The following is an 18,906-nucleotide window of genomic DNA, read 5'->3' on the forward strand; positions in this document are numbered from 1 at the left end:
GTGACTCACACCTGTAACCCTAGCACTTTGGGCACCTGAAGCAGGAAGATTGCTTGAGTCCAGGAATTCAAGACCAGCCTGAGCAACATTGACGAGACCCCATCTCTACAAAAAAATTAAATAATTAGCTGGACACAGTGGTGCATGCCTGTAGTCCCAGCTGCTCAGGAGGCTGAGGCAGAAGGATAACTTGAGCTCAGGAGTTCGAGATTGCAGTGAGCCATGATTACACCACACTGCACTCCAGCCTCGGTGACAGTGTGAGACTCTGTCTCAAAAAAAAAGAAAAAAAATATTCAGCAAGGTTGAAGGTTTTAAGGTCTATATTAAAAAGAAAAATACATTACATTTCTTTATGTTGTTTTCTTACAAAAGCTAGAAAATAAAACAATTTTAAATATTACTTATAATGCAGTCTGAAAATATCAAATATCCAAGAAAGGCTCTTCAGAGTAAATTCTAAAGCAAAGAAAAATCAAATACCTAAATAAATGGAGAACTATCCCACATTCATGGGGTCAGACTCCTTAATATTATAAAGATGTTGGTTCTTTCTACATTCATTAGTAGGTTTGATGCAGTCCCAATCATAACCACGTATACATGTGTAATTTGACAAGTTGATTCTCAAATGTGACTGGAAATGCAAAGACCTGGAAGAGCTAGACATTCTTATAGAATTATTAAGATTTCTTAGAAAACTGTAATAATTAAGATAATGTGGTATCGTTGCAAGGATAGACAAGCAGATCAGTGGAACACAGTAGCGAGTTCATGACCAGTTCCGTACGTACTTGAACACTTGGTTTAGGACAACAGTGGCACTATGTGGCAGTAGGAGAAGGATGATCTTCTAAAAAATGAACAAATGAATGATGCTGGGTCAACTTGATATAATTCAAGACAAAACTGAAACTGCATCTTTACCTCACATCATACAGTAAAATCAATTTTATATGTATTACCTGAAATAAATGTGAAGGCAAACCAGCAAAGCCCTAAAAGATCACATAGGAGAAAATATCTTTATGATCTTGGAGTAGGAAAGGACTTTGTTTTAGGTGTATTTGTACTAGATGGCTGGACTTTTTTTTCTTTTAAATGACAGCCTACCATTTATTTATTTTATTTTTTGCTTCTCTCGTGCTCATATTCATAGGCAGCCTACCATTGAATGGACTCTCACTCTGTATATACACACATATATATTTTTGAGAGACAGGGTCTTGCTCTGTTGCCCAGACTGGAGTGCAGTGGCACAGTCACAGCTGACTGCAGCCTCAACCTCCTGGGCTCAAACAATCATCTGACCTCAGCCTCCCGAGTAACAAGGACTACAGGTACACACCGCTACACTTGGCTAATTTTTTAAACGTTTTGTAGAGATGGGGGTCTCACGCCACGTTGCCCAGGCTGGGACTTTGTATTTTAAATTTAATCTTTGGTTTTTAATAGATGACTTTTGTGTATATTATGACTTGATCTACATGTATTATGACTTGATATATTTGAACTTCTTTTAGGTTGAACCATATGAAATTGATATTCAACCACTTTTGACCTACGAAAATGACAATTTCATAAAGTTTGACTTAATAAATCTTGCTTTCTGTTTAGTATCTTTTTCATTTTTTTCCTCCTTTCCTGCTTTTCTAATTGATACAGTTTCAACTGGTAAAGTTTTAGTATTCATGTTTTTCTGTCTCTTGGTTTGGAAGCCGTACACTTTTCCTTTATTAATAAGACGTAGGTATATTGTAATTGTCAAGGTGTAGATTTATCTTTATGTATCTACATGTTCAGTGCACATAGTGTACTTTTGATGTGAGCACTGATATTATTCTTCAATTGTGGGACATTCCTAGCTGTAATCTCAAATACTGCTGCTTCACTATTTCCTCCAGTCTGTTCTTTTGGAGCTACTTATATGCATATACTAGAGCTTCTCAATCTATACTCTTATTTTTTCTCTGTTTGTTCCTTTTCAAATTGTCTCTAGGTAAATTTCTCATTAATATCTTGATAGTGGCAAAGTCCAAGTCTGGCTCTGCCATTTACTGGCTATGTGGTTTAGGACAAGTTGCCTGACTTTTCTATACCTCAGGTCCTTATCTCTAAGATAAAGAGAATTACAAGGGTGGTTGTGAGGATTTGTAAAGTGCTTTGCACACTTCCTGGAATCTAGGATACAGAGAAGGCCTCTGTTCAAGGAGTGAGCTCCAGGTCCCTGTTTGATTCTCAGGAGAAGCTGACTCCAAGGGGACTTTTCCATCTCTACTTTTTTTTCTTTATTTTTCTACTCATTTCCTGACTTCCAAAGCAGATTCACAATGAAATGCCAAGTGGTAAATATTAGATAGTATTTTCTTCAGCCTCAGCTGTGCTGGACAGAGGTAGTTAGCTGCTTTCCATTCCTGCTCCCTGAGGTGGAAGGAAGAATGGTGTGGGATGGCCCTTGGAGTGCAGCTTTTTCACCACCTTTTGGAACCCAGAGAAACCTTGCTTATGTTCTAAGACATGGGCTTAACTGGTGTGTAGCTGGCTGTGCCCAGATCATCCTGTCTGCCAATAACTTCTACTGCCTTGTACAGTCTCTAAGGGCATGTTTCCTGAAGGAAACTGGAGGGAAGAATGACATTATTACACTGTTCAGAAGAGTTAAATGGAAGTAACAGTCCCTGAATAACTTTTCTAATGTGTGATCTTAGGGAAGGAAGTGTAAGACAGATTCCAAATCCTCTAGTAAGCCAAATCCATCCTATATAGTCTTAGATATTTAAAAAGTAATTTTAATAGCATTTATTGAATGCTTTATTATATACCAGTGTTATACACATTGTCATATTCAAACAGTTGGGCAAAGTAGTAGTAATGTGCTCAGTTTACAAATGGGGAAACTTGGACTTAGGGAAATTAAATGATTTGTCCAAAGTATAGTTAGTAAGTGACGCAAGTGAAATTTGAACCTAGGTCTCAGGGACAAAGTATGTGCTCTGAATCACTATGCTTTGCCCTTAGTTTTATGGTTAGATCTTAGTTGATCTTCTCTGAATGAGAGTGTACAGAGGAGAAATTTTGTAACATTGCCAAACACTGCCTGGCAGGTAGCCACACATCTTATGAAATATTGAGTTGTCATTGATAAATGCTAGTGACAGATGAAATTTAATGGGAGAAAAAGAATACATTGAAAATCATAGCTTGAAGGGACATGGAGGAGAGCATTGGATTATACATGCATAGTCACCTTGATGTGGAAATTTCTTGAAAATTCTTCTTGGCTCTTCTTTCATACTGTAGTTCTTGACATATATATATGGATGATTGATGAGCAGTATAAGTTTTATCATAATTTGCGGATTTAACTTGTAGTTCTGTTACTTACTAGCTGCTATCATGAGCAATCTACTTTATTACTTTAAGCCTCAGTTTCCTCATCTGTAAAATTTGGAGAGTAATTCCTCTGTCTTAGGGTTGTTATAAGCATACATGGGATAATACATTTAAACCTCTTAATGCAGTTTCAGGAATTTAATAAAAAGTCAGGAGGACCCTTTCAGGCCAGTGCCCTGAGATAGGATAAATAGAGTAGGACTTTTTTAGAGATGGGGTCTCACTTTGTTGCCCAGGCTGGTCTCAAACTCTTGGGCTCAAGTGATCCTCTTGCCACAGCCTTGCAAAGTGCTGGATTGCAGACATGAGCCCCTGCGTACAGCCAGAGTAGGACTATAACAATTGAAAAATATTAGTAATAGTAAATACCAAGCGACTTCTGTCGTTCTGTATTTCTGAATTGTTAGGTACAGCCATGTGTTATTTAATGACTGAGGTATGTTCTGAGAAATAGGTCATTAGACAATTTTGTCATTGTGTAAACATTATAGAGTGCACTTATACAAACCTAGATGGTACAGCCTACTACACACCTAGGCTATATGGTATAGCCTATTACTCCCAGTCTATTAACCTGCATAGTGTATTTCTCTACTGAATACTGTAGGCAATTGTAGTACAATAGTGTTTGTGTATCTAAACATAGAAAAGATACAGTATAAATATGGTATAAAAGATGAAAAATTGTACACCTGTATAGGGCACTTACCATGAATGGAGCTTGCAGAAGTGGAACTTGCTCTGGGTGAGTAAGTGAGTGCTGAGTGAATGTGAAGGCCTAAGACATTACTGTATACACTACTGTAGACTTTATCAACACTGTACACTTAGGCTCTTCTAAATGTATTTTGCAGATTAAGTAATTACGCTAGTATGTTGATGGTGGCTACAGTGACACTAGGCCATAGGTATTTTTCAGTTCCATTATAATGATATGGGACTACTATCATATATGTGGTCTGTTGTTGTGGGGGTGCTATTGAAGCTCAGCGGGGTGAATGCCCTGGGTATCCACCACATTCCACTGGCAACCGCACAGTATGAGGGAGAGGAAAACAAATGGAAGCACACTGGAACCGGGGAGGGAAGTTTCTTCCTCCTGCATTGTCCCTGCAGCACCTTCTACCTACAGAGCTTATGCATGCCTCATGCATACTGCAAAGGAGAAAAGCTTATAGGGGCCAGTTTGTATGTATATATTTGAAATGTATGTATATATTTCAATAGAAAGTTAAGACTCTTCCCTTTGTTCCTAACCTATACCTTGCTGTTAAACCTGTATGTAACTTTTAGAAATTAGCATAAACTGGCGGAGTGCAGTGGCTCACGCCTGTAATCCCAGCACTTTGGGAGGCCGAGGTGGGCAGATCACGAGGTCAGAAGATTGAGACCGTCCTGGCTAACACGGTGAAACCCCGTCTCTAGTAAAAATACAAAAAATTAGTCGGGCGTGGTGGCGGGCACCTGTAGGACCAGCTACTGGGGAGGCTGAGGCAGGAGAATGGCGTGAACCCGGGAGGTGGAGCTTGCAGTGAGCTGAGATTGCGCCACTGCACTCCAGCCTGAGTGACAGAGCGAGACTCCGTCTCAAAAAAAAAAAAAAAACTCGTTTTCATAACTGAGGATAAAAGTCTCACTTGGGCAAGTGTGGAAGAAAGCTGCTTCCTGAACATGGCCTGTGGCCTTTCTGCTCATCCTCAGCTCTGTGTTCTATGAACCCATCCCCCTACCCACTTCAAACCCCAAAACACAAAAGGACAGGTGGTTTCTTGATTGGAAAGGCTTAGCTAGAATGCTAAAGGGCTCTTTGGTTCTTCTCAAGTGCCTTGTGGCTCTTCCAGGTTAGGGGTGTGTGTTTGTGTGTGTTTGTACCTGTTCTGAGGTTAATTATGGTTGTTTAATATTTTCTCTATGTTTCCTCATTTGCTTTGAGAGAATATTAATTTATGAATTTGTTATGGTCTCTGATTAACCATTTGATTTAAAAAATTATTTCCTTTTTATCATCTGTTCTTCTGGATCCTAATATTGCTTCTCTCTCTGATTCTTCCATCCAGTTTCTTTCTATTGTTCTTATAATCTTATAATCTTACTTCCTTTCCATACAGTTTTAGAATTTTATTCTTTAACATATTATACAAGTAGTAAATTTGGGTTATCACTTCTCTTCTGCAGAACCTGCTGTCTCCACATTTTTCTGTCTTCCTTTCTGTTTCCTAGCCATAGACATGGCTAACAGTACCATTTGTATCTGTACATCTTTCATGCATCACTTGATTTTATTATTTTATTTTATTTTGGTAAGGTAGCAGCTATATAGCCACCTTGGCTGTTTCCTGCTTCCTAATTCTACAATAATAATAAGTAGGATTCACTTGGGAAAAGAGATTGTATATGTGGCATAATAAGATTCAGCTAAGTAATGTAAGAAACTCTTTTTCTGACCCCCTTTTACCCATACATAGGCCATTCCTGACTTCAGAGTCTTATTCCAGGAGTCTGTGCATCAGGCATTCAAGATACAGCTTGCTCAGCTATGATGTACCTGAAACTAGTACTAATTACATACATAAATATTCTAGCCACCATTTATAACAGAGTTTTGATGGGAAACTATTTTCAGAAGTATTATTAGGACTGCTGAGGACACATCTTTTCCCCCTCTAGGCTAGTCTTTTGGGCCACACCTCTTTAGCCTAGACTTAGAAGGAGGGAGCTGCAGACAGGGTGGCAGGCTGTGTGGGCCTTCTTGTGGTGGTTAGAGTGAACGTAGGGAGCAGGCAGTGAAGTGGAAATGAGGCTGTGGGTTTTCTGGATCAGTGGGTAGAGGGAAGGTTACTGTTAGTAGGAGACGGAGACCATCCTGTGAAAGGGGTCTTGGGAATGGTGAAGAGGGAGAGAGGGGCTGCAGTGGAATATATCGAAGGACAGGGACAGCTACTTGTTTCTCCTTGTCTCCTGGCAGAAAGAAAGGACAAGGGCTGATGGGGCCCCTACGATGACTTCTTTCAACCCTTTTACCTTGTCATCTTTTTACCCTTCGCTTTTCCTTTTCTTCCAACTGCCAACTGGCAGCCCTAGGGTAGAGTGTTCAATAAGAAGTTATTTCAGCAGCTTCAGAAGAGGAGTCTTGTTTGTGTTTTCTTCATTTCCTCCCCATCCTTCCCTTTTTCCACTCCCACTGACAGGCGATTACAGTTGAGACTGGGGAGTGGAAGGTTTGAGGAGCTTGAGAGAGAGCAGGGAATAAAGGAAGAAAGAGGAGGGTGGAGCAACTGTTAGAATTGGGGATACCTGGGAGATAATTATATATGCACTGTTTAGGGGGGCTTATGTTCTAAAGCATATCCCTTGATCTCAGGTTACCTACTGCTGTTACTGTTCTCTGATAGGCTGTTATCTAGTAATTTCATCTAGCTAACAAGGTTGAAAGAAGAGACCATGTTGCCTAACAAAGTGCTGGAAACATACAATTATTATGTGGATTTTGTTGCGTATCTTTTGAGTGTGTTTGGTATTTCTGATTATTGCATGCTCAGGCATAAATAGTCTTTAGTGAACGAGATACATGTTGATATTTAATTATGGCGGTGACCCCATCAAGAGTTGGAACAGCAGGGCATGGGCTGTGGAGTCTTCAGTCAGGTTCTGCTGCCTCCTCGCTATCCCTGCCCTGTTTCTTATCTGTGAAATGTGGCTCCAAGCATCCGTCTTATAGAATGACTAGGAAGAGTAAGAGCCTGGTACATGATAGGTGCTCACTAAATATTTCTCTTCTTTTGTGGAAGGTATATTTTTGTTTAGATTATTAAACTACGTAAACTCCAGTGGTTCTAATTCTTTGTCTAATAGGGTCTTTGAAATACATTCAGTTTTGGGCAGATAATATAGCTTTATTTCATTCTCCATTAAAATGAATCACCTGAAAACATTCATCAGGAGGAAGTACCTAATTTTAAGAATATAAATGACATCTTTGAAATAATTTTAATCTAAATATATCACTTTAAATAGGTGCTATTTATTAAACACGTAACATTAACCAAGACTTAAATGAAAAGGTACCAAGGATCCCACCACTAGAGCAAACTGCTTTTATTGTTCTATCACCCTTCTAGTCCAGATTCCTTTATTATGCAATCTTAACAGTCACTTTTTATAAAGGCATTTGCTTTGTCTCTAGGTGTAAAACAAAGGTGTATCCAGATAATCTTCCTACAACAAGTGTGGTGATTGTTTTCCACAATGAGGCTTGGAGCACACTTCTGCGAACTGTCCATAGTGTCATTAATCGCTCACCAAGACACATGATAGAAGAAATTGTTCTAGTAGATGATGCCAGTGAAAGAGGTAAATTTTAAATTTTAATGCCAATAATTTGCTACACCTTTTGTCACTAACGGTTAAAACTAGTTGCTATAATTTTTAACCTAATAATTTTAAACAAAATTCTAATTTATCCCAAAAATATGGCATTTGGATTCATTCACATATGTAAAAAAGTACACCCTTGTGAGACTTAAAATATTACTTTAATTAGTAATTAATTTGTGTGTTGCATCTTAATCTTGTTTCAAAAAGAAATAATGCTCTATAACATAAACTATTATGCAGGACAGTGAAAAAACTCTCATCATTTTATTAGGATTTTCTCTGTGGGAAGCTGCAGGACTGAGTCAGTAGAGAGAGACTGGATTCTGCTTACATCCATGAATGGAGAAATGTAGTTCCATGTTTAGTAGGAAATACCTCTGACAGCAAAATGGAGCTTTAGCTGGGTGAACCTTTGTTCTCCAGATTTTTCTTAGGTTTCCCTATTTTCTCCATTTCTAAGTTTCAGGAATGATCTATAGCTATGTGCATAAAAGGATTAGGAAGGATGATGAAAAGGTAGGATGTAATATGACTCTCATAGTCAATCTCTACAGACTCTTGCCCACATGTCCTTCTAGGAGTCTCAGAATTTTTCACAAGGCTAAAATCTCCCAAACTATTTCATGAAATACTCTTTGGGAAAGGACATATTAATTAATGATGGCTTGGTCAATATTATTTATTCTGAATCCTTACTAGAGATTTCACACTACAGAGTACCATATAGAAAAGGCTCTGCTTAGTCCTTCAGTAAAGAAACTTGCTTAACTTAGATACCCAGTATTTCCTAATTTTCTTATTCATAGCTCATCTGTTTAGGAATCATTGGTGTCATGTGTTCCACCAATGTTCCTGTGTTCACATGAGAAAAATTTAGAGCTACAGAAAATAATTTCCTACTTCTTTTCTTCCTTCATCAGCCTTAAATGATCTACCATCTTAACCTCTTTTGCTAGTATCTTCAACTTTCTTGCCTATTCTCCCATTGCATCTGCTATGATTTAGTTAAGTATCATACTTTCTCCTTCCTGTGTCCACACTGAATACATGCATTTAACCGAAATTAAGTTTATTCACGTCAAATATGAATTATTTGGAGTAATTAATGCAATAAAAACAATTTAAATCTTATTGCTTTGCCAGTTTATACAGTTGCAAATGAAGAATAGGATCCTACCTTTTAAAGTAATTTATATCTTACCTTTTTAATCAAATTAAAGAGATACTTTATAATCACACAAGACATTTAAATAGTATAGTACATTATATAATTACATGTCAAAAGGAATGAGAGCAGTTAAGAATACCACACGTAAAGAAATAATTGTTGACAACAGAAGTATAAACCTCATGTGGATAATCTATTTGCTAGGACTTAATCCTTCTGTAAGAAAATTAACCTAAGTTAATATAAGGAGGAATATATACAAACATTTATCCTGCAAATGACTTGTGCTTGGTTTACTTATGTGTCAATATTTGCTAGATTAAATATATTCTTCCAGAAGAGATACTTAACCTGAGATAAAATGAATTATTTTTTCATTTCCTCCTTTGTTTTTCTCTCTCGTTCTGTGAATGCCCAAGAAGGCTGTGTAGAATAATAAGTTTTTGTAGAATATGGCCTAATTTAAAAGGTGCAGGGTCCCACAGCAAGTGACAGAGAAACTCACCTATAGCAGTTCTCTCTTTCCTTTCCCTCATGCAGCCCTCACCTAACACCCCAATCTGTGTACATCTGTGAGAGGAAACTGGTGTGAGCAGATGTCTACCTCACTGCTCCACCTGAGGCTTAGTCTCTAGGCAGGGTCCTGGAGTGCCGCTCCAGAGTCCCTGCTCAGGGGTCTGATTCTCCCTTATCAGACCTGCCTTGGAAGCCTCAAATATCCGGGTTACCATTTCCGGTATCTGGGAGACAGTAGATCTTTGTTTTTGTGGTTATAATTTGCAGTCTTGCTTTCCAGGTTGAGAATCATCTAATGTATTTTTCTTTGGCTCCATTGTTTAAGTCGTAATTGTTAGACCCAGAAACCAGAGCAAGCTGTTTGCTTTTATGTAACTCTTTACATCTGCTTTTTTTCCTATTCATGAGACACATCTAAGGCACCATGATTTCTCACCTGGATATGGAAATAGACTAACTAGTCAAACTAATGTCCCCACATACTCTTACCCCCTCCCATCTGTTCACCATGGTGCCTCCAGAGTGAGCTTTTTTAAAGCATGCAAATTTGATCATTTCGCTTCCATGCTTAAAACCCCTCCACTAAGGCCTGTATGACCTGGCCCCACCTGGCATCTCCAGTCACATCTTGAACCATTCCCATACTTCTTCCCTCTGTCCAATTTTCTTCTTTCAGTTTGTTAAAGAATATCATCCTTCTTCCTATCTCAGGGCCTTCAATTGTACTAATTTTGTTCCCTCTCCCTGGAACATTGTTCTCTAGGGAACATTTATCTCCACCATCTCCCCAGCATTGTTAACATTGAATCATCCATCAGAGTTCAGCTCAGATGTGATGTATTTAGAGAGGCCTTTCTTGACCTCTCCAGACCTGTCACGTCCCTCTGAAAACATCTCATAACACTCTACTCCTCTGCAGCTCTAACCAGGGTTTGAATTATTTGTCTGTTTAATAGATACCTTCCCCCAGTAGACTGTATACTTTGTCAGGTCTATTTGCTCACCATTATCTCCTCAGTTCCCACAGTGCCTGTTATATAACAACAGTCTAGAATTATATAATGAATGGGTGAAAGAATAATGTACACTGGTATATTTAATCTTCACATTTACTTCTTCTCTGTGCAAACTTCCTAATTGGGTTGTGTAGCATAGATAGTGTGCCCATGGCCTCTGAATACTTGATTTCAAGTTAACCTGCTGAGTAACTCTATTTATTAAAGAAGTATGAAGTAGGTGCTATAATTATTCCTGTTTTATTGATGAGGAAAATGAGGCTTAGCATGGTAGAGGAGTATCCAAACCCTGTATAAATCCAGAGCCTGACCTCTTAATTGCTGTGTACCTCACTCACTTCTGATTGCTTCTGGTGCAACTTTACTGTTACAGGATCTGTAATAAAGTCAGAATTTGGACGAATCCCTAGTTTATGTCAGAAGTTATGTAATTTTCATCTCAGAAAGTTATCTTAAGACTTAGAATTTATGTAATGTTTCTAATCTGAGAAGACTATTATTTTTTCATTTTATACAAAAAGCAGAGGTTTATATTTAGTAGAGGTTAGGAGTTAGATTTATTAGATTCTGAATTCTTTATTCTTCCCTACTACTCTTTAGAGTTTTGGCTAATATTTCTCAGACATTGCTGTGAATAGTGAAATTTTTTCCTAATGTTCACTCTCTGACAACCTCACACTCTGAGAAATGCATAGGGATCCATTTATAGGCCAATAGTTATAAAGGTGTCCTAAGAAGATTCTCCCTTGTTTTTAGATGTAATAGTAGCTTCTAACTATAATCTCTTAACTCATGGCTTCATTTTTGTAAAATGAGACTTGGATAATTCCTAATCCCCCACCCATCCCTGAGTCCATAATTCTGTATCGACTGAAAAGAAGACACCTGTATCCTAATGTTATTGTGTGAAAGCAACAAAGATGTCAAACAAAGATGCCAAGAAAATTTGTGGAAGAGCAAATTTTGTGAGTTACCAGACCACAGAATCATGCATTTTTAAAAAAAATTTTGTTCATAAACAAGACAGTATAGCTTTCAAAGACATATGGGACTTGGGGATTAGATTGCTTTAGTTCTGAAGAAACATTTTAAACTAATATTTTTGGAAAAACTTGTTGGGAGACGCATTGTTTATGACACATCCAGTCTTGATTGATCTAAGGTACTAAAATATATCTTATACCCTACTGCATGAAATTCTATCAAATTCTGGATACAAAGTATTTTAAATTTGTGCTTGATCAGGTGCTTCCACAGACCTGAATTGTTCTCTCTATCGAGTTCCCTTCTAGGATTCTCTTGTTGTAGATAAAAAGATGGGCTTTAAAGTCAGGCAGACCTGGGTTTGAATCTTGGATCCATCCCTTAAGCTGTATCACCTTAATCAAATTCATGTAATATGCTGAGCCTTAGATTTTCATTTCTAAATTATGCATAATAACTTCATAGGGTCGTTGTGAGCATTAAATGAGATAAAATATATAATGAGACTAGCATTACATATGTTAGCATTATGCTAAACAGACACAAAATGTTAACAGTTACTACAAAATGTTGCTCTTCTCTGGGATTGGCACTACCCTTACCTTTTTACTCAGAATCAATTTAGATCCTTCTGACCCTAAGACTTGGTTCATAAAATCACCGTGATATCTTTCAGATAACTTTTTAGCTCAAATATTAGAAAATATATTAGCAGAAATGGGAAAGATCAGTGTTTTGGTGTAGTGGGACACATAGGCCTTTTTCTTTTACAGCTTTTATATCCCTGATTATTTCATTATTGAGTCATTTTGTCTTGTTGAGTCAAATAGGCAAGAATCGTTTTACTCCCATTTGTCTTTTCCACCTCACTATGTAGGAAGCCTTTTGGATCTCTACTTTTAGTATTTAATTAATAGATATGAGGATAATCTCTCTAGGGGTTCCAGTAGTTCCATCTCAAATATTTTCTTCCCTAGAGAGATTATCCTCATACTTATTGTATGGTGACTAGTTGGAAAGGCATTTGGCCATATTACCACCAATAGCTTCTCTAGTATAAATTCTGTAAACCAACCTGGTCGGAAAAATGTTTTCTCTTTGCTTTGAGGAAGTTGCACCTTTTCTGCTTTTTAAAGTCAGTTGTGAACTTTGGAGGTAAGGTTTATCTTATCCTATATGCTTGCCTGTGTCCTGAGGAGCATAACCTCTTACCTGAACTCTCCAGGATAGCTATTGATTTCATACACCCACATACTCTCCCTTTCCCCTTTTGCCCACTTTTTCTCTTTTCTTCTTCAATTGCCCTTTCCTTTTTAAACTTTTTTTCTTACACCTAATTGTCAGTTTAAGGATCTCTATTTGGCCTTGCAGTTAACAGTCCAGCATTTCTTTTCCAAGTGTGACCTCACTTTCTGCCTCCTGATTAAAAAAAAAAAAAAAAAAAAAAAAAAAAAGTATAGTCAAAGACCATGGTAATCAACAAGACAATTTGTTTGTGCTTCTGAGGAAATTTCACAATTTTCTAAACTCTACAGCTATTACATATTCTGTGTCTTCTCTCTGTTGAGGTCTGGATTTAATGCTTTCTTTGTATTGCTGATCCTTAAGCATGATTAGAGGAAGAATTGAGTCTAACAGGGTTACTTAGCGAAACATAGGAGCATTCCTATCCTTGGTTAAGTCTGAGCACAAAGGCATTCTCCTAATTCTGCATATAATAAAATAGAGGCAGCTCTAGTCCATTCTCTTGGGGAATATAAAGGCTTCCTTTAGCAGAATGGGTTTATGAGTCAGGGAGCCTCACTGAGAGTGTTCAGTAAGGGTATGTTGAATAAATTTTCCAAATCAAAATTACTTTAATCTGAATAGTGCTAGGCCACACTGATTTGCATGTTTTCTTTTGTTCATTTTCCAGACTTTTTGAAAAGGCCTTTAGAGAGTTATGTGAAAAAACTAAAAGTACCAGTTCATGTAATTCGAATGGAACAACGTTCTGGATTGATCAGAGCTAGATTAAAAGGAGCTGCTGTGTCTAAAGGCCAAGTGATCACCTTCCTGGATGCCCATTGTGAGTGCACAGTGGGATGGCTGGAGCCTCTCTTGGCCAGGATCAAACATGACAGGTAATTTTCTGGTGTCTGTAAGTTTGTTTTTAGTACATTTGTCCTAAACTATATGGTGAGTTGCCAAATTCTATATTTTTTAAATAAATATAAAAGTAATTTCCTCCCAAGTTTGCTTTAAAATATCCGTGAAGAGGAGTCTAAAGCAAATATCCAGAAGACCACATTCTGAAGCCTGGCAGGAATGTTTGCAAACTGTTGTACTAATGAGGAGTGATTAGGAAGCATGTCATTGGAATGTATACTATATGCTGTGTTCACCAAGCTGGAGCAGAACAGATAGATGGTGAACTCTCAGGGAAGACAGCATAAAACCCTTCACTTGTCCTTGCACTCTAAAGCTAATGCTGGAGCAGGCAGATCCTCTCAGCTTGTAGTGCAGCAAGAAGTAGAAGAGAATGGAGAGAAGCACATTGTGTCCTGAAATGCTTAATTTTATATGGAAAGCACCATAATCTTAGATAATACAGGAAGAACAGTGGTGTAATGAAAACCTATGGTTATAGTTTCTCATGTTACACATTTTTCAAAGAACTCGCTATTTCTGGCTTAGTTCTTGTGCATCAGGAGAGAACCTGACTTCAGTCTGCTAGACCTATGTTGGTTGAATTTCTGCTTGTCATTGTAATTTGAGGTGGAGACTGTCCATGTTAACATTCAAGTTTAGATTTTAGCGGAGTGAACTTTTACTAGTCAAGTGGAACACGGTGGGAGCTAAAGCCACAGCATCTATTCTGTTTGATAGCAAATGCTGGATCTATATTTTTTCCCTTTCAAAGATGAATAAATAGGAAAACTCAGCATTGGGCCAATCAATGGGAAAGTAGAGCAGCTTTAGAAAAAAGAACATTGCCCTGAAGAATCAAAAGAATAGGATATCTAAATTATTTTCTTTAAATAATAGATGATGTTTTAGGGAATATTTGCTCGCCTGAAGATAACACACAACCCATAGAGAGAAAGCAAGGTGAGGTGATGACAGAAATATGGAAGGGAGTCAGCTGAAATAGCAACCACAGTGACTTCCAGTTTGGGCTGCGTGGTGGATTCGATATTCTGAATAACTTTTCCAACTGAAAAAGCTGGATAAAAGGCAAAACAAATTTTAAATGCATCATTGAGTTGGCACAAAAGGAAGAAATTTGCAAATCTCGAAAAGAAGTGAGAGCAAATGTGCAGTCCAAACACTAAAGCCAGCTTTCGCTGGTAGGGTTTCTGCTGAACTTTGGGGTCACTAAGCTTCTGCCTTGAGAGACAAATAAGATGGAAGGATAGGAGACAAAAACCTAGGTCCTGCCTCAGGTGAGAAGGTTAATAGCAAACACCTGTATAAAGCTGGGCTCTTGAAATCTGTATCTTAGTATAAAGCAAGAATGAAAAATTAATCCCACCACATCAGAGAAAACTTGCCTGTCTCAACCTTGGTATGCAGTGGCAGAGGGGAAACAAATCTCCCCTAAGAATTTGTAAACAATATAGAAAAAGAGGAAACAAACCAAACTCTTTTTATGAGGCTGGTATAACTGTGATATGAAAACCAGAGAAGTACTACAAGGAAAATTACAGTGCAAATCTTTTCATGAATGCTAGTACAAAAATCTCACAATACCAGCAAACTAAACCAGCAATACACACACACACACACGCGCGCACATGTGCGTGTAAAAAACATATCATGATATCATGACTGCTTGGTTTAGCGTAATATTACAAAAACTAATTCGTTTAATACATCCCATTAATGTATTTTTAAAACTGTGATTACAAACTTATTAAACACCTCTGATCACTCCCATAGATACTGAAAAAGGGTTCACTGAAATTTAACATGAATTTATTGTTAGAAAATACTTAGCAAACTATTATACAGTGGAAGTTTACTAATCCAAGAAAGGACAGCTTAAAAAAAAAAAAAGCCTTTGCAAGCAGAAATCATGTTAATGGAGAAATGTTGGAAGCATTTTTTAAAAAGATGTGGAAGAAGATGTTAATGCCCTCAATCACCAGTTAGTATTATTAGAAGTCTTTCTTAGGTTTTGCAGTACTACAGTAAATAAAGAACATTTATTTATTGGAAAAAGGAAAAGCATTGTTGTCAATTGTGTATGTGTTTGTGAAGAAAACGAATCTATACATAAAATAATAGAAACAATAAGAATTTAGCAATGTTGCCAAACACGAGATTACTATAGAAAAGTTCAGGCTAGAGCAGTGGCTCACGCCTGTAATCCCAGCTCTTTGGGAGACCGAGGTGGGCAGATCACTTGAACCCAGGAGTTCGAGACCAGTCTGGCCAACATGGCGAAACCCCAGCTCTACTAAAAATACAAAAAATTAGGCAGTCCTGGTGGTGCATGCCTATAGTCGCAACTACTTGGGAGGCTGAGTCGGGAGGATCGCTTGAACTCAGGAAGTCAAGGCTGCAGTGAGCCAAGAGTGCACCATTGCCCTCTAGCCTGGGCAACAGGAGTGAGACTCCATCTCCAAACAAAAGAATGTAAAGTTTATTTCACACCAACAAGGAATACTTAGAAAATATAATGTAAAAAGAAAAGATACCATTCGTAATAGCAATGGCAGTCATAGACTACACATAGGAATATGTTTATCAAAAGATTTACTGAAATTCACGAAAAAATCTTGAGAGAGAGATGGATAGGAAAGTCAATATCATAAGAGTATCAATTCTACCCAAATTCATATATAAATTCAGTGCATTTCCAATTGAAATCTCCACAGAATTTTCTTTGAGAGACTGTACAGGCCGATTCTAGCATTGATACGGAACTGTAAAAAGAAAAAAAATAGTTGGGATGCTTCTGAAGAAGAATCAGATCTAAGGGTGCTTACTAGGCGTCAAGACTTATTTTAAAGCTGTGTTAATTATGGCAGTGGTATATTGATGCAGGAATTCACAAATAGACTAGTGAAACAGGGTAGGGTCTAGAAACCAGCTCATTTTTGTATGTAATCTTGATTTATGACAGAGCAGTCACTCATAGTTACAGCAGAAGAAAAAGGGACCATTACATAAATAGTGGTGGAACAATTGGTTATCCATAGAAGAAATAAATGAAGTTGGATACTTACTGTATATCATAGTTAAAATCAGTCCCTTGAAGATTAAAGTCTTAAATATAAAAAACAAAAAAAAAATTTTTTTAATTAGTTGAGTGTGGTGTTATGTGATCCCAGCCGTGGTCCCAGCTACTCAGGAAGCTGAGGTGGCAAGATCACTTGAGGAGGTCAAGGCTGCAGTGGCCCCTGATTGCACTACTGCATTCCAGCCTGGGTGGTGACAGAGTGATACCCTGTTTCAAGGGAAAAAATAAAAAATAAAAACACTTACTATACAATTGTTCTGTAGTTGGCATTGAACAGGAATGTTTTGAAAGATTTCTTAACTTGCTTTTATGACATCAGGAGAACAGTGGTGTGTCCTATCATCGATGTGATCAGTGATGATACTTTTGAGTACATGGCAGGCTCTGATATGACCTATGGTGGGTTCAACTGGAAGCTCAATTTTCGCTGGTATCCTGTTCCCCAAAGAGAAATGGACAGAAGGAAAGGTGATCGGACTCTTCCTGTCAGGTAATTAATTTGTCAGACATTTTGCCTAAAGTGTTATTGGCAGAAGGTTGTGGAGCTTTGGGAATCATATCAAATGGATAAGTGTATTTTGAGAAACGTGAAGCATTCGTATACCTTATGGTAGTTAACAGCCATCTTTCACATATGTGAGTGTTTTAAAGAAGGATTTCTCCTCTAATAAAATTAGAAATTTTTGCTTATTCTATAAATCTAGTGCACATGAGAAATGATGACATGCGTGTTTTTTCATTCCTTTATGAACATTTTGCAAATGCATAAGTCAGATCTGTACTTTAATTCAGTTATTAAGGATAATAATACTTAGCTTAATTAATTGTGTCAGTATGTGAAGATATTACCTAAATCTGGGTCCTTGCATTAAAATGTACAATTTTAAGTTCAGACTTGTACCATCTGGATGACAGTTATTGACTGGTAAAGTTAGAAAAGCTTGTGTCAAACATAAAAATAGCTAGAATTGACACAAAATATAAAAAAATTCATTAATCCATTTATTCTCTGATTTTTTTTCTCTACTTGGTCATATATAGATTTTTTTTTCAGGATGGAATAAAAATCTTCATGCTCTTTTTAGAACATGAAATTGAGACCTTTGAGCTCTTCTGAGCCATCCTAGAATTTAGCCCCATTGTATCGACCTGCTACTTCTGTATTAAGAGTTCCTTCAGAACCAGGCTTTAGCTTTTCTGTTTTTGGGCCTCCTGCGTCTGCCTTCCCTTGAATTCAAGTTCAGTTCTGGCAACACTGAAGAGATTTTCCACTGACTGTGTGCTGTTTTCCTTAGCCTGAGTTCTTAGTAGTAGTAGTGCAATTCACTATCTAAATCAGGGGTTCCTAAACGTTTCAAAAAAGACAAAATTTTTTGAAAATCTGGTGAAAGCTATGGGTCTTCTCTAATGGAGAAAAATGCACATGTACATGCAGAAGATTTAGTACACAAAAAACTCAGGTCAAGAAAACCCTGTATTAAATGATAATTCTGAATTTTGGGCTGTTTCTTTTAAATCCTTTTCTCATTCTTTTTTTCTTCGAAAATCAAAATAAGTCCAAACCTTTTTTGGAAACAACTGTTTCCTCTGGAAAGGCAATGAGTACATTTTAGGGTTCATCTTAAAATATAATCTTCGTGGTATCTTTGGTCCCTGTAACTTATTTTTTTCTCCTGGTTGGAGTTTACTTTTTCTCCATACTTGTTCTTTATAAAAATCAAATGGGCTGATATTCATTTATTTAAATCTTCCTTCATTTCTTAATAATTTCTCTGCTTAATTTCACATGTTCCCCCTCCCTTTGCATACCTGAGCCCTATTTTGATGAATTAGACTCCTCTTTTGCAGACAATATACCACACAGTCAGGAAGGAACATATTGATTTTATTCTATATTTTGTCTCCTCTCCTTAAAGATTTCTAGTGGGTATTAGGAAAAGGCCTCACTGTTTCCATCCAGTTTATCTTATGTATTTATACTATTTGCCACCCTTTAGAACATGGCATGGTAACTCTAACCTCAATCTACTTGGTTAATATAGTCAACTGCCTTGAAGTTGCTAGGATCCGTGGAGTGGGTGCACAGTCAGATGGAGAGGATTGTGAGGAACAGCTTTAATTTAAGGAGTTTGAGATCTAAACTCAGTTAGGACCTGAGGGCCAAGAAAGATAGAAAGTACTCTTAGGACTGTGACAGAGAGGGATGTCTGGGCAGAAGCATGACACAG

The 18,906-nt window shown here is 37.5% G+C and overlaps 1 protein-coding gene across 4 annotated transcripts in view; it reads left to right on the forward strand.

Moving 5' to 3' along the window:
- Positions 1 to 18,906, forward strand: part of GALNT1 (polypeptide N-acetylgalactosaminyltransferase 1) — a 130,890-nt gene that overhangs the window by 89,330 nt on the left and 22,654 nt on the right. For all 4 annotated transcript variants that reach the window (XM_063597243.1, XM_055102797.2, XM_057300383.2 and 1 more), the window contains exons 4-6: positions 7,577 to 7,743; positions 13,367 to 13,574; positions 16,998 to 17,168. In XM_063597243.1, the coding sequence (XP_063453313.1) occupies positions 7,577 to 7,743; positions 13,367 to 13,574; positions 16,998 to 17,168 (546 nt within the window). The remainder of the gene's footprint in view (positions 1 to 7,576; positions 7,744 to 13,366; positions 13,575 to 16,997; positions 17,169 to 18,906) is intronic.

The sequence above is a fragment of the Pan paniscus genome, chromosome 17 (genome assembly GCF_029289425.2).
Source record: "Pan paniscus chromosome 17, NHGRI_mPanPan1-v2.0_pri, whole genome shotgun sequence".
Classification (NCBI taxonomy): Eukaryota; Metazoa; Chordata; class Mammalia; order Primates; family Hominidae; genus Pan; species Pan paniscus.